The 16,099-nt window shown below is 42.2% G+C and overlaps 1 protein-coding gene across 5 annotated transcripts in view; it reads left to right on the top strand.

Annotated features, from left to right (window-relative positions):
- LOC122809111 (zinc finger protein 239-like) overlaps positions 1-3,055 on the top strand; it is a 517,716-nt gene extending 514,661 nt beyond the window's left edge. For all 5 annotated transcript variants that reach the window (XM_044080353.1, XM_044080355.1, XM_044080352.1 and 2 more), the window contains one exon: positions 387-3,055. In XM_044080353.1, the coding sequence (XP_043936288.1) occupies positions 387-1,393 (1,007 nt within the window). In that variant the 3' untranslated portion in view covers positions 1,394-3,055. The remainder of the gene's footprint in view (positions 1-386) is intronic.
- Positions 3,056-16,099: the final 13,044 nt, after the last annotated feature.

Genomic DNA, 16,099 nt, shown 5'->3' with positions numbered 1-16,099 from the left:
AAGATTGTTCCAGCCGACTACCTTCTTATACCCCAACATCCAGACATCTGTCCTTAAAAGTCCGTCAGCTACGAATGATGTGAAGACCCTGGAAATTGGGCCTGTTGTGGGTTTCTGCATAGCAGAAAGACCCAGGAGTCAGTACTGCAATGCTGATCCATTCAAACATCTACAATTATGGTAAGTGTGACGCAATTAATTGTACTTTTTCTAATTAGCTTATATGTGAGTACTGGTATTCTGGTCTTGATTGCTGAAAATGTAATTCATTGCCACTTTATATTTGATTAACTTAGACTCCTGATATAAGTATTTGTTTTAAATGCAGCATTTTTCATCAGCTCTAAGTTACCTATTTAATTTGTTTTGTTTTTTTAATTTTCTAGTTTGTGCACCTGCTGAACAAGATAAAGATCTCCAGTCACCATTTTCAACTCTTCTTCAAAGCCACATAGAACAAACTCAGCTTAATTACATGCAAAATATTCTGGTAAACAATAAGTATCACTTACAGGATAAAGCCTTTACATGTACTTATTGTGGGAAGACATTTAGGCGATTACAGAATCTCACAGATCATGAAAAAATTCATACAATGGAAAAAGATTGTGATCCTTCAGAAAATGCAGTCATGCCTCGTGTTATATGCACTGGATGTGGGAAAGCTTTTAAAACTGCACGATACCTTGCAAGACACCAACGACTTCATACAGGTGAAAAACTTTTCAAATGCACTGAATGTGGGAAATGTTTCACCCTCAGGTCAAGTCTTACTAAACACGTGCGGATACACACTGGTGAAAAGCCATTTCAGTGTACAGACTGCGAAAGGAGTTTTGCACTTAGGTCAACACTGAAGAAACACCAACGTATTCACACAGGGGAGAAGCCTTTCGTTTGCACAGATTGTGGAAAGAGTTTTAGACAGATGAGCAATCTCAGAACACACAGTCGAACACACACAGGTGAAGCACCGTACCAGTGTACTGAATGTGGGAAGTGTTTCACAGATAAATTTCATCTTACTAAACACAGGTGGACTCACACGGGAGAGAAACCATACAACTGTACAGACTGTGGGAAGAGTTTTAGACAACTGAGCCATCTCACATCACACCGGCGGATTCATGTTGCTGAACGGCCATATGAATGCCCTCAGTGTGGGAAGTGTTTCACAGACAAATCCACTCTTACCAGGCACCAACGTGTTCACACACAAGATAAACCCTTTATGTGTACAGATTGTGGGAAAACTTTCAGAAGACTGGACAACTTGACAGTTCATCAGCGTGTTCACAGACGAGAAGGTGAATTAGACCAATTGTGGGATGCATCACAGTCTATAGTCAAAGCAGAGGCATACGAGAATGAGATGTTTGATGTGACCTTCTGAGTGACAGCAGAGTTCAAGATGTAAGGGTAGCTATTCATAACTTTGTGGTGAACCAAAAACTTCATGTTTGAAGGAATGAAAAAAGGGTAAAGGTGTCCTCTCAGACTTCCTGTAACTGAGAGCGCCATGAATTAGTCCTTGCTTCAGAAAGTATTATGTAAAGGTGTCTCATACTGATCTCAGTAGTAGTTGAGACAGCAAAAACTTGCATGGTAGAGTGAGGAAGCCGGGAAGGGCATTGTTTAGAAAACATAATTCTAGATTTCTCCGTGAAAAGGAGGGTTAAAAGTGAACCTTAGAAGAATGGCCATTTTAAGTAATTTTCTATTAGTCATACATGAATAAAACAATAGAAGATCTGCTTAAGGGAAGATTTTTTTCTAGTCCGCCCAAATGAGACAACAGTGTAGAAGGGCTGTTAAAACACTTTCTTGTTGTCTTTTTTAATAATCGAGTAAGCAAAGAATGGCATTTTACGGAAAGAAGAAAGTATTTTAAATTACTGAGTAAGCACTCAGAGAGGGGAAGCTTAGTGTTAAAAAAAAAAAAAACTTAGTACCATCCATGAGTGAGACAGCAGAAATGAATTATCTTTTTGACCCTATGGCAGGAGGACAGACTTGGTTAGCAATCCTCAAGAGCAGTTTCTAAGATGCAGGCGTTGGTGATTCATATAGGTGACACTTCCAATTGCATAGATATACAGACTGTAAGCCGTATTGCTATTCCTTTTAGTACACCCTTCAGTAGTGGTGAGTGTGGGTTAGACATCTTTATTGTCATGTTTGCTCTTTAAATAAAGTCCAGTGATCTATTCCACACATATTTATTGTGGGACATCCTGATGGGATACATGGAAGGGACAGCCATTTGAGCCTTAGCGCAGAATTTTGTTCATGGTACCCCAGGATTGTCTTCTGTTGTGCCATACTTGCATCCTAGAAGTCACAGCGATCTTGTAATTGAATAATATAAGGCGACCAGCAATCCCATCTCCGAGGTATGAATGGCATAAAGTTTCTGCAGATTAAAAGTGTAGCTTGGGATCATATATTAGCACAGAACACAAGGTGATCTTTTTGTACATGTTGTGTGGATGAATATCTTGCACTTGCTGTTTAATACAGTACTGTAAATTATATTTAAGCAAAGTTTGACCTCATCCCCCTTGTTATGGATGACTAAGGCACTAAGCACTTGACCTGATGCCATGTCATTGCATGACATGGCATCTTGTAGACAACTCTTCTTTCCTCAGTTAGGAAAGGCATACTGTTGTGGTTATTTGACTGCTGCTTGTTCTGCCAATACTTACCTGTGCAAAGGAGAAGGGTGACTGCACTGTAAAATGTTAATAATATTTATATAAATGCACATTCCACTGCTACTGTGGCTGAAGTTAATGGGGATTAAAAATAAATGTATGGTAGTGTTTACTTAATTGCTCTTCTTATAGGTTTACTTAATTATTATTCAAAATAGTTTGTATTTGTGTGCCTGTGCATTCCTTGTATTTTTATGTCATAGTATAATTTAAACCTTTGACCATAAGCCTTGATGATATATGCCTTTTAGAAACTTTACCTACATTGTGGATGTTAGAGTTCACAAAAGGAAGCAAGCTGGATGTACTTGCAGAAAATAAATACAACGAGAGAGGTATGCATTGTTTGCATTCTTTCTGTATCCGTGTGCAAGAAGAAACTTTAATTTGTTTACTTATTATCTAATTACCTGCTTAATCCCTTGCAGGGTTGAAGGGGAAATCCCAGCACTCAGTGAAAGGAATAGATTCTGAACAGGCACCAGTCCATCACAGAGGAGACATTTGGTCGTCTAAATAAAAAAAAGTTTTTGGTTTTCATTTTTTTTTAACTCCTATTTCCAGAAGTCTTGCTGTTAATGTAAGAGCTGTAGGCAACAGTGGGTTGTCACTTAGGTTGCAGTTCACATTTGCATGTCTGTGCATGTGTGTGAATGAGCTCTTCATCACTGGTACATGTCTTGACACGTAGGTGCAGTAGGCGAGTTTTCTCACTATTGTTTTGTTTCCCTGCTGTTACCTACAAAATGTGTGGCATTTTTAATTTCCAGAAGATGTTCGCTCAAAAGTGATCAAAATGTCACTGAGAAAGCTTGCTTTACATTTTGAATTCATGTTTATTCATTTTCTTACTGCAAAACATTTATTTTTAGTAGTGGAACAAAATCAGTAGGAAATATAGGGATGGAATGTGAAGCTTATCCAGTGCTAGAGTGTTTTTGCATAAAATGCATCAGAAAAAGTAAGAGACTGCAAACAATCCATTGTAACTAATGCACTGGGTCACTGACCTGCTGGAAAATTCTATTAAAGGAGGTGTTGTCTAGTGCTTTCATTGTCATGGAATTTTATAATCCATTTTGTTGCATATAAAACAGTTGTGGTAAACTCTTACTAATAATAGTAGCTGGCAGGAACAGCAAAACTATGGAAAGATTGGGTAAGAAAGTGTATACTGCTGCTACTTGTGGCCTTCAGGGCTGTCAGTTACCAGACCCATATGTCCAGGTATATTTTGACTCTCTGCTGTCAGGCTTTTCAGGTTATTTCAGATCTTGATTCTGAGGGGAAGACTTTGTTCCCCTCTTTGTTAGGGTCCTCTTCTCAAGTGGCTCACCATTCCAATTAAGTGTAGTTATGGCACAACTGATGCCTCATCTGCATCTGCTGCCTTTGGTTCTATGCTGAGGAGGTACTCTTGGCTTCATTTTCAGCCTCTGAGTGATGATGTCAAGGCCAAGCTGATGGATGCTTTTCTTGACAGTAAAAATCTCTTTGGTTCTGTAGCTGGAAAAGGGTAAGGCTATGCAGGAACTGAAACATTTTTGTTTTCTCTGTTCCCAGATTCCGGAGGAATTACCCTACTTAAGTCTACCTTTGCCCGTAGACAAATCTTATCCTCCTCCTAAGGGTAAAAAGGTACTAGAAGGGCTTCTCCTGCTAAGTCTACTCAGGTTGCTTCAGCTCAGAAGCCTGGTTTTCCAGATAAGCCAGGTTCTGTCTTCTTACCTCTCTCCTCAGCCCATTTCCTCTATCTCTTCGTCTTTCCCTGTCCTTTCCAAATTGATTACAAATCACTCAAGACTCTAGGGTTCTATCCATCATTCGTCATAGCTATTACATGGTTTGGAAATCCCCCCCCCTTTCGGGGGGGGGGCATTCCTTAACCTTCTCGGGAACAACTGGCCTTATCCGGATGTTCTTCAGTCTTTTGTCTCAAGGAATCATCCAAGCAGTTATGACTCATGAAAATGAGAAGGGATTTTATTCCAAAATGTTTCTGTTTTCCAGGAGAGAAGGCAAGGCACCTGGAGACCCATTCTGGATCATTCCTAGCTCAACACCTTTCTGAAGGTTCCTTCTTTTCAAATGTTGTCCCTTCAAATCTTGTTTCCTCCTCTTCTTTTCAAGCTTTCCTAGTCTCTGTGAATCTCAAGAATGCTTATCTCCATATTCATCCTCTTTTCAGGAAATTATTATGTTTCACTGTTGCTTCCTTGCATTTTCAGTTCTCTGCTTTGCCTTTTGGCCTCTCAGTTACCCCAGGGGTCTTCACTGTATGCCTCACTCCTTTGATTGCTTTCTGCAGGATGAGGGGAATACAGATTTTCCCTTATCTGGATGACCTGCTCATTCAAGCTTCCTGACCAGAGATTTTAGTTCAGCATCTTCACTATGCTATTTGTCTCCCACAAAGCCTGGGGTTTATAGTGAATTTACAAAAATCCTTCCTTACTCCTTCTCAGGATCATGTTTTTCTGGGTGTAGGCTCCAGACCATTCTAATGTTGGCATCCCTGCCTCCTCCAAAGTCATTGACTCTGATTGTATCCTTCAATCCCTTCTTCCCCTGGCCTCCATTATAGCCATGAAGTTTCTTGGGGCTCTGGTATACATGGCTTCCACTATTCTTATATTTCCTCTGGCCAGACTTCATATGAGAAAGCTTCAGTGGTTCCTAAAGTCAGTCTGGTTTCAACATTTTCATCCTTTAGACTTTACATTTCCTCTTCTCTCATGTCTCAAGCTGGAGCTTCATTGGTGGATTCATCAACTGTCCCTCATCCCAGGACTTCCTTTTCAGACTCCAGTCCCCACTCGGGAACTCTTTTCAAATGCCTCAGGTGGGGAGTTTCCTTTGACCCTCTGAAGGTTCTAAGGGCTTTAGCCCCTTCGTCAAAGGAAGAGCCTTATAAATGTTAGGGAGATGAGAGCTCTTCTCCTGGCACTTCAGGCCCTCCATTCTCTCTTCCTTCCACGCCCCCTCAAAATCTTCACAGACATTACCACAGTGATGTGGTACATCAACAAGCAAGGAGGCATGGTCTTACCTCTTGAGTGGACTAGCTCTTCATGTTTGAGATCTAGCTGTCCAGTATCGGGTGACTCTTCAGGTTGTTCATATTCTGTCAAATATGAACATTGTGGCAGATTCTGTGACCAGGTTCATAATGCAGACTCAAGAGTGGATCCTTCACAGAGATGTGTTTATGGACATTGTCTACCAGTGGGGTACTCCTCAGGTAGATCTTTTTGCCTCCCCTATAAATGGACAACTTCCTCCCTTTTGCATCAGAGTCCCATGTTCTCTGGCTTGGAAGGTGGATACCCTATCTTTATCCTGGAAGAAGAAGTTCCTTTATGACTTCCCTACCCCTCCTCTCATACAGAGGGTCCTGTTCAAGATAGGACAAGATGTTGCCAAAATCTTGTTGGTGACTCACTTTTGGCCCAGACAGCATTGGTTCCCTCTTCTGCTTTTAGCCAAAGGCAGTCATCATATGTTACTTCATAGAGTGGACCTACTCAAACAGGACAAGGGTTCCGTCGTCCATCTCCACTTGTCCACTGATACTATGGGTGATAGGATTTTGATCCCTTTTAAGTACTTTTTTTCTGAGGACATTGTTTGGATTCTGCAGGAGGCCAGAAAACCCACTACCAGGAAATCTTATTTGTCTAAATGGAAGAGATTTTCTGTTTGGTGTCTTGCTTGTAACCTAGATCCACTTTCTGTGGAAGTTCCTCTGGTTCTCGGTTGTTTGAGTGAGTTGCTCAATGCTGGCTTGGCATATACTCTTCTGTTAAAGCCCATCTATCAGCCATTTTTGCTTGTCTGCCTTTGACTTCTCCTTTGGTTTCTAGATTTCAGGTCAACCAATTCCTTTAAGGTGTCCTTCATATTAGCCTCAACCCCCCCCCCCCCTGCAAGGCTAATTCTCCTTCCTGGGACCTTAATTTTGTCTTGGAAAAATTGACTCCGGCTCCTTTTGAGCCTGTAGCTTCAACTTCTTTACAACATTGTTCTTGGAAGACTGTTCTTCTTTTGGCCATTACCTCAGTCAGACAGATGTGTGAGCTGCAAGCCCTTATGGTTGTTCCTCCTTTTTTATTTTTTTCTTAAGGACATGGTGTCTCTTCGTACTAATCCTTCTTTTATGCCCAAGGTGGTTAATGAGTTCTCTCTTGTATTTGCCCACCTTTTTCCCCTTCTAAACAGTCTGCTAGTGAGAAGGTTCTACACACCTTGGCTTTACATAGACAGCTCAGATATTTGGGTAAACCTAAAGCCATTCATAAATCTGAGCAACTTTGTTCCCTTTCATCCTAGATCTTTGGGTTTGTCTTTTTCTAAGAAAACTATTTCTTCATGGACATATAAGGCCATTTCTTTTGTTACTGTGCATGGGAAAAAAAACTTTCTTTTTCTGTTATGGCTCATTCTATCAGGGCCGTGGCTTCTTCTGGTGCTTTTTTCAAAGGATTGGATGCCAACTCCATCCTTGAGGCAGCTACTTGGACTTCTATGCATACTTTTACTAAGCACTATAAGTTGGATGTGGTTTCCAGGACTAGAGCTGGATTTGCCAGGGCTATCCTGCATGGCTATCTTCTCCTCCTCTCACCTTTCCTTCTGAGCTTTTGTGCTGTCCCTACTGTAAGGAATACTGCAACCGTGGTATAAAAGGACACAGTACAGTTGTGTAAAATCTTGCCATAACAATGGACGTCCTCTTCACTGTTGCAGTATTCGCTCCGTCCCTCTTCCCCCTGTTTCTTTCTTCTTCGTTTTTCCTCCTGGGCCTTTCATTTCTGAGAATGGTATGTCCGTACATCACCTTTATGCCCTGTGCTGAATGTGGGGAGCATACATGTAACATATGACGTCCATATTACAACCTAAGGCTTTGTTATACTGGCAAGACGTGTAGGCTACTCTAGGCAGGGCTAGTGCTGGATTTGCCAGGGCTATCCTGCATAGCTATCTTGAAGGCTGTGCTGGATCATACTCCTCTCATGAGCTTTTGTACTCTCCCTACTGTAAGGAATACTGCAGTAGTGAAAAGGAGGATATCTACTGTTATAGTATGGTCTTACACAACTGTTCTTTCTGTAACTAAGCAGCACTATTAACAAAATGAACAGGATCTTAATTGTGGAGAAGTTCCCCTCAAAACCTATAGCACCAAAGCTTTCCAAGTGTTCTTGTGAGACTAGGAGCCTGCACTGCTTATGTCTGTACTAAGTAGAAGAGAATGAGAATGTCAAGTTCTGCCTTATGTGCCAGAATTCAGCTCAGATACCCATTTATGTAAGATGGAAAAGCTTTTGACTGATATCACTAACCAGAGAATGTCAGCACATAAAAGTGCTCAGAGCAAGGATCAATGGAGTGATCCCTCAGACATCACCATATTAAGGCTAAAGAAATGAGGTAGACAACAGTTATATCCTTTTATATAAGCATGGTTACATTCTGTGAGACCTCCATAAAGTGAGAGAAGACCTCTTTGATCCTGTCTTGGAAGACTGTCTTCATTGGCTGGGAGTTGGATGCTTTCCATTATTTGCCATTCCTACCCAGGGGTGAAGTCGCAGGTGAGCAGAGCCTTGGTACCCTGATTAATAAGATGTAGAAGGTCCAAACTGGAGTATGCATCTTTTGAGTCTGAGCCATCACAGTAATGCTAGAAGGGCATCGATCTACATTAGACTTTGCATCATCAATGGCTGCATAACTGCCAGGTACTCAGGAATTTTTTTCATGTTGTCAGAACACTGCAACGAGATCCTGCAGTGATGAACAGTCCCCATTAGGCTAACAGTGGTGCCTCTTTTTCTACATTCAACCCTGTTTCTATTCCTCACAAGAGACAATTACATACAGAGTTGAGAAGCCCAGCTTGCTTCTTCCATGGCACAAGAAAATTGCTGCAAACTGGACAGGTGGCTCCAGACCACTGTTTTGGAGCTAGGTGTAGGATTCCTTGGTTTGAAGACTTTTGAAGGAGAAGCTGGTTTTAGGATTTCTCCTGCTTGCCCTGCAACCAGTCCATCTTGTGGTGCCTAACAAAGTAGGTAGGCACACAGTCATACCTCTTTGGGTAGAGGTAATGCAGGCAGTGGGCCAGTGACTTTTGTCATAATCATCATCACTGCAGTTCACATTGTGATCAAACTGAATAATATTCTAGTAGAATCACTGAGCTACTTCTCCTCTCCTTTGCTAGCACTGAGGGTTCAGGGGTTGGGTCTCTTTCAGTGATCCAAAAAAGAGCATCCCAGCGATTAAACCTTTCTGCAAATAAGCAGGACAGAGATCTCCCCATCTTCTGCTTGATGCAACAAGGCAGGAAGGACATAGCAATGGAGACATTATCTTTTCTGTGCTAGTGGAGACTCGTGTTGTACACATTCCCAACATTTCTCAAGTCTGTACTTATTAACAACATACAGGAAAGAAAATAATTCCTTGTCGCCCCTTGGTGGCAAAGGGAGTTGTGGTTTCAGGCTGTTTGGACCCTGGAGGTGCTGTTGATCCTCCCACTGCAGAGTAAATGGGTCTCTCGTAGCTGGGGTGATGGGTAGTAAAAAGGTTATCCACACTAGATACGTTTTTCAGACGCTTGAAGGTTATTCTTTTGAATACTCATACTGCACAAACACCACTGAGAATCATACAGACACACACTGGTCACAGTCTAAATTGCAGCAAAAAATAAAGAAAAATAATCGCTAGAAAGACAAAGCACTATTGCAGAACTGACAAAGAACAAATGAAAAGCATGCTGCAGTAAGTCTCCCATGAAAGTAAAAGCTCCAATCTCCTATTCTCAGTATCTGTTTCCATAAAGGGAAAAAGCGTAGGTTACTCAATAATCATTATGTTGTATTTGTTCATTGAGTGCCTTTAGTAGCCCATATATGGGAACACCATTCTTAATGAAGTGATCTGCCAGCTGCTGTTTAGTAGCTAACCGTCAAACACTGTGAATTCTGAATTTGAATAAGTTATTTTATTCTATTAATTTCCAGGCAGAGTCCTTTATTTCTGCAAGACAGTTAATTGCTTCAAACAAACATTGTCACATGTAGAAGATATTCACACCAAACTAGGAATTGATCAGCAGTAGCCATCTGTCTCCCATATGGAACATGAGTCAGCAAAACAAACATGATGTGATAAGGATCTGGAAAGATAATGTTTGTAAGGAAGTTGATAATGCTGACCTAAAAAGCATCTGATCTGCTAGGCGAGTGTGCATTCTTGATTCTCTCTCTAGGTCTATGTCAGGCTTTGCTAGAACAATTCTCCAGGGCCTCTTGGACTCCTGTCCTTCTATGTCTCAAAATGTATAAGCTATGACCATCTGTCCATATAGCTCAGGCTACAGTGATCAATATGAAGAACATAGTGTAGTTGTGGAAGTAAACTTTCTATAACAATAGATGTTTGAATGATCACTGCTGCAGTAAGTGCTCCCTCCCTCCATCCCCCTTGTTTCTTGGTGTGTTGGTTATACCAGAGTGCAAACTTTTATTCTTTTGTTGATCCTATCATTGATCTTTCAGGGTTCAGTCTCCACCTCTCTGTTGGCATGAAGTCTCTGAAGGGCTTGATGCCCAGACCTGTCTTTATAGTCAGGTCAGCTCAGGCTGTGGTTGTGTGGGTAGGTGTCCTAAAGCTTTGAAAGCTGCCCAGCTGTTATATCCTGCAGGAAGTAAACCATATTGCTTGGACTGCTGCAGCAGTGATTATTCAAGCATCTACTGTTAATGGTTAATTATACTTGCAGAACTATACTTTCTTGGTCCACAAATCTTATGGTTTGACCTTTATTGACACTGAGGCTTCTACCACGTTGTTGCATCTGTGTATTCATCAGATCGTTGGCACGAAACTTGCCATTCCCACTTTGAAGTTTTTCATGTCATCTTTGTTTCCATTTTCTGAATTGTTTGGTATCATTTCTGGTAAGACTCTGACCTCATTATTCTCATGATGTACTGTCCCTGTTTCAATTGTGACATTATGAAGCTTGGAGTAGTGCATCCTTACACAGATATTTCCATGCCTTACAAATGCCACAGATGCATGCTGACTAATAACTAGTCCATGTCCTTTCTAGAGAGTCAGTCTTCGTATGTTATACCTAGTCTACCATTTCAGACCTTTCATTTCTGACATGAAGTTATTATCCTGCTGCTCTCCACATTCTATCCAAACTCTTCAGCAAAAACTGTTCTTGATGCATGTAATGCTGAAAGTATGTTCTTCCTCTGTGGTCCTCTTGTGGTCCCTTCTAGAACAGGTAGATTTTATTAAAACAGAAGGGTGATTTGAGCTGTGACCATATGCAGATTTATACAGACTACAGCTAGATATACACTGTAGTATTTTCGCCATCAGACCTCAGTTGAATTCAATTACATAGTCACATCAGCGGTTTGCTTTTAACTCTTGTACATTATTTTTGTTAGCTTCGGATTTAGCCTTTCTAGGAGTCTCTTACTCCATGGATTATATCTTGCTGTGGTCATAGTTTCAGTAGTGAACTTCTCTGTTGTAAATTTATGACATTAGTGAATTCTTCACCATTGTCAGTGAGTAACTTTTAAGTTAGACCGTTCTTGCTTATCCAGCAATGTATGAATTTCTTCACAATTTCTGACAGTTGCTGTACTTAAAGTGCTTCTTGATTTGAAACGTATAGCATTTTTTTGAATTGTGATATAGTATTTGCATAGGTCTTACATACCCCTGACTTGGGAGCTTCTGAGGAAATATGCTAATTTGAGTGAAAGAGAAGATGAACCAAATATTTAACCCACCACATAGTGTCCCCTCTTAGAAAAGCAGATAATGCAATAATGTTTTCGGCTGTTTGGTTTCTGTTCTTATACAACCCAGTATTCCACCAGACTTCCTTACTGGTCTGTCATATTGTTTGCTTATCATTAAAAAGTTTGCAAAATCATGCAAACTGAAGATGTCCTGTTAAAGGGCAAAGGTTTTTCCAAATGTGTAAAGATGTCCTAGAATAAAGGTGAACTTTATTATGCACAACTGTACTGCTTTTATTGGGTTCATTATAAGCATTTTCTTTTTTTGTTAATCTTTTACTTTTTTTATATTTGGTATTACATCATCTGATAGGAACTGTGGGATGGCCATTTGTCATTTCTTGCTCTCCCTGCAGTTGTGTACTGCGTTTCTTTCCTCTTCTGGTTGTTTCTTTCTTTATTCTAACAAATATCTTATACCATTTATTTTATGATTTTGTCAAGGTTCTAGCAGTCTTTTTATACCTAATGGCACATTAGTTGCGTTGAATAATTGTGTCATCAGAAAAGCAAAGTTTTCCCTTCCAGACCTTCTGCAGTGTCACTTATGAAGTTATTAAAAAGAAGCCACCATAGTATTCACCACTGTTCAGTAGTTTTTGTCCACTAATCAGTATCTAACTACACTCTAGTGCCAACCTCCAAAGGCTATTATAAAAGGGATTTTTATATTTATGTAACATTTGTTTACCAGGAAAGTCCGACTGGGACAGAGCCCATTTTCACTGGAGGCACAAGGGAGAAACGCCCCAGATGCATGGCTTTGGAATGTGAAAGGTAACTGGAGCATCTGGAGGAAATCTAGATAAACACATGGAGGACATGCAGACTCCGCACAGAGGGCACCCCAGTCGAGAATCAAACTGGAGAACCTCTTGCTGTGAGGCGACAATGCTAACTGCTGCACCACTGTGTCACTCTTTACATTTAACAGTGGCAAGTCCCTCAAACATACTATTAAGAAATGCAAGGCCATCTGTGAACTTGGCAACTAATTCAGAAGACAACCCCAAGGCCTTCTTCAATTATATTGAAAGTTTGGAAGTAACCAGAAGTTCTGTACTGAACTTGTCTCTAATGTTGCCCCTTCCTCTGACCCCAGAGACAATGCTGACATTCTTCTGGGCAAATTTTTTTCTAATTTTATTCTATTCATCCTTCCATCTTTTCCCCATTTCTACCTCACACTTCCCCTCCTATGTTGGCCCACGTTATTTTGGTTCTTTATAGAATTTGAACATACCAGTTCCATGGATCCTGACAATATTTCTGGATGTCTGCTGAGAAATACAAAACCCCTTCATCACCTTATCAACCTGTAGCTTTCCACTGGCCATATCCCCAGTAAGGTGATCTGTCAGCTGACCTTGGGAATTGCAGGCCTATTAGTCTCACTAGTACTATTTGTAAGGCTGTGAACTAATGAATAGTAATATAGATGAACCTTATAGGATCCATACCAGTTTGACTTTGTAAAAGGCGGGTCTAGGGCTTATAAATGCCCTTGGGCAGATAGCCTAGTATGAACCTATGAACCTATGTCCATTTATCCTGATTGAGTTTTTCTTTTTAAATATTTTGCAGGCGATTGATAAGGACAGCCCACCTGGACCTTGTCGGTGCTTTTGACACTATCCCCATCTGGGGGTTATAGACAAACTCTCCAAACTCAACATTAATCCATACATAGTTCTGTATATAAATAATTGGCTCCCTGACAGAATCCATGCAGCTAATATCCAGGATGTTCAATACAGAAAAGTTTCACCAGTGGCATCTCACAGGGAGCTGTCTTTGACCCCCCCCCCTTATTTGGTATATACTTGTCTGGTATGAAAGCTGGTGTCAATGGACTATGCCTAACCATATATCTGATATTGTCCATATCATTCCTTAACCTGTGGGAATGCTCAGAACCGACCAGCTGCCTTCTTTTAGCTCGAGACTTCTGACATCCTCCTCCCTACCCATAATACCCCGCTCCCCCACAGTACCCCATATCTCATTTGCCATATTTAGAGTTAGCCTCAAATTTCTTGGCTTGAGCTTTTGTGTGAGTTTGTCTTTTTTGGACTTTTTGTTCTTTCCTGCCTGCCTCTCTCTATTCCTCTAGTTTTTGGGGTTTTGTCTGTAAGGTCTAACACACACACACACACAAAAAATCTTGTCCTTCTGATTTTCTTTGCCTCTCTCTTTCCTCATAGTCAATCAGAAGCCATTAGGCTTTAAAAGGTGTACTTCTGTGGGCGGGGCTCCTTATCTGATGCCCACAAGGAGTGTGTATACTGTTTGGGACCTCATCGTTTGGATGTCCCTGTGAGATTTTCAGGGCTTTTCATCCCAGGGATCTGGAGGACAGGAGGAGTAAACTCATTTTAAAAGGGTTATTTCCTCCTCGGGATATCTTCTACATCAGGGGCTCAACCCCCTTCAAAAAGCCCAGACAGTCGTGGGAGTCCAGGAGACCATCTCTTCTGCCATCTTCCTTAGAACTGCCCAGGAAGAAGACTAAGCCTTTGGAGCTGACTCGCTCAGCTTTGAGCTCATAGACCTTTACCTCTCCTCCACACCATTCACCCTGTGTTGCTACAGGGTCAAGTGGTGCATACTAGGAGGTCTGTGTCCCATTCCCCACAGAGGTCCTCCAGACCCCTTTCCATTACTTCATCTGGGTCTTCCGAAGTTTGTCGATCTCTTCTTCACCTCGACATTCTCCCCAACTTTCTCTGCTCAGGTTGCTTTGGTTCCAAGTGTGTCTTGGAGCCATAGCATCGAGGTTGGTTCCAGGGGTTGACCTAGACTCTGCAGCTTTTGGAGCCTTCTCTTTCCCTGGTCCCTTGGCCTTTGACAGCTCGTTTCCGACTCCCCCCTTGGAGCTGGAAGCCCATTCTCTCTGGGAGGTGTCTGTTCCAGTGATTTTGGCTCCAGTGAGACAGCTCTAGCTGGTTCGGAGCCCTTCTTTGTTCGAGGTTGTGGAGAGGGTCCTCTCTGTTACTAGGAGATCCTTGGAACTTGGCTCGACATAACTTCTTCTGCCTCCAACTGTGCCTAAGACCTCAAAGCTGCCACATGGACAGCTGGTCTCGGAAAGCCTCCACACCTTTCCCTAAGTGGATCACCTAACTTCTTCCAACATCTCACCAGAGCATCCCCCTGAGGAGTTCCCTCAGAGGAGACATTGTAAAAGGAGGCATATGGATTCCTGTAAGGAATCCCTCACTACAGATGCTGATTTCAAGGAAGGCGAAGGGTCTCCCAAAATACCACCTGACAAGGTCTGCTTCTGAGTCGTCCTTGAAATCCTTTGCCAGAAGGGTGATTGATCTATCCAGAAACCTTCCCTGGAGGCATCAGTACTGTGGGAGGCTTTTGATACTAGCCCGTCTACTACCTGGGCGTTCCCCCGACTGACCTGCTCATCCAGCTGGTGTTGTAGAGGGCCTGGAAGGAGCCAGATGTAGCAGAACCAGTTACCAAACATGCCCACAGAGTTTTTAGTGCTCCGGCTGACGAAGCTTTCTGGACTAAAAGAATCCCCACAGATGCCATGGCATCTGTGGGGATTCTTTTATTGCTCCGGCTGACGAAGCTTTCTGGACTAAAAGAATCCTCACAGATGCCATGGTTGTGACAGCAGCCACGAAGAAGGAGCTGGCTCAGGAAAGCTCCTCTGTCCACCCCCGAATAGAGAATCCCGGGAGTTGGACATATTTGGCAAAAGAGTCTATGCCTTATCCACTTTTGCACTTTGGGTGTTGAATTATTTGTCGTATTTTACCCGGCTACAAAGAGACTTGGTCAAGGAACTTTCTACCTTGTTCCCAGCGTCCCATGCCTCTGAGGAATGGGAGTCCTTTTCCTCTAGGCTGGCTAGCCTACACTCCAGTGTGTCCATTAGGCTTATCTCATGTTGCTGAGGGTACCTCAAGGGTGTCCACTTCTGGCATTGCCATACAGTGTCATGCCTGGATGAGGCTCTGCGATTTTACGGAGCCTTTCAAACAGTCCTATATTGGTGCCCCCTTTGATTGCTCCACCTTATTTGGGCCCACGGTATGTGACACTAACCCAGAGTGAGAAAGATGGTAAGACCCTGTTTGCCATCAGGATCTGTTTTTCTACTCCACAATGAACCTTCTCCAGGAACCAGCGTGGAAGTAAAAATATATGGTTTTGGAAGTCGCAGTGTCCTTTCCAGGACACTCAAGGAGACTTTCCCCCCAGAGGCAGGGGGGGACATGGTCAGAATGGGAGATGCCACCTGCACTGCCGAGGGGGTCTGCAGAATCAAGGATCATGGGAACCTACCCCAGGCAAGCCTTTCCAGTGATCCTGAACTGTTGCCTGACTGCTCTCCTCCGGAAGCAGTTAGAAGCCATCACAAATGACAAATGGGTGCTATGGATTGTATCCAGAGGATACTTCATTCCCTTTTCCAACTTCCCCAAACAAAAATATTGCCACCTCGATGTTCCACCCAGTCAGAGGGAGGATGCGGCCCAGGAAATAGTTAGTGCAAAAACTATTCCTCCAAGAGGT

This window comes from Protopterus annectens, chromosome 8.part0 (genome assembly GCF_019279795.1).
Source record: "Protopterus annectens isolate FY-2018-M chromosome 8.part0, PAN1.0, whole genome shotgun sequence".
In the NCBI taxonomy this organism is placed as follows: Eukaryota; Metazoa; Chordata; order Ceratodontiformes; family Protopteridae; genus Protopterus; species Protopterus annectens.
Note: the sequence above shows the minus strand (reverse complement) of the source record. Positions and strands in the feature narration are given on the sequence as shown.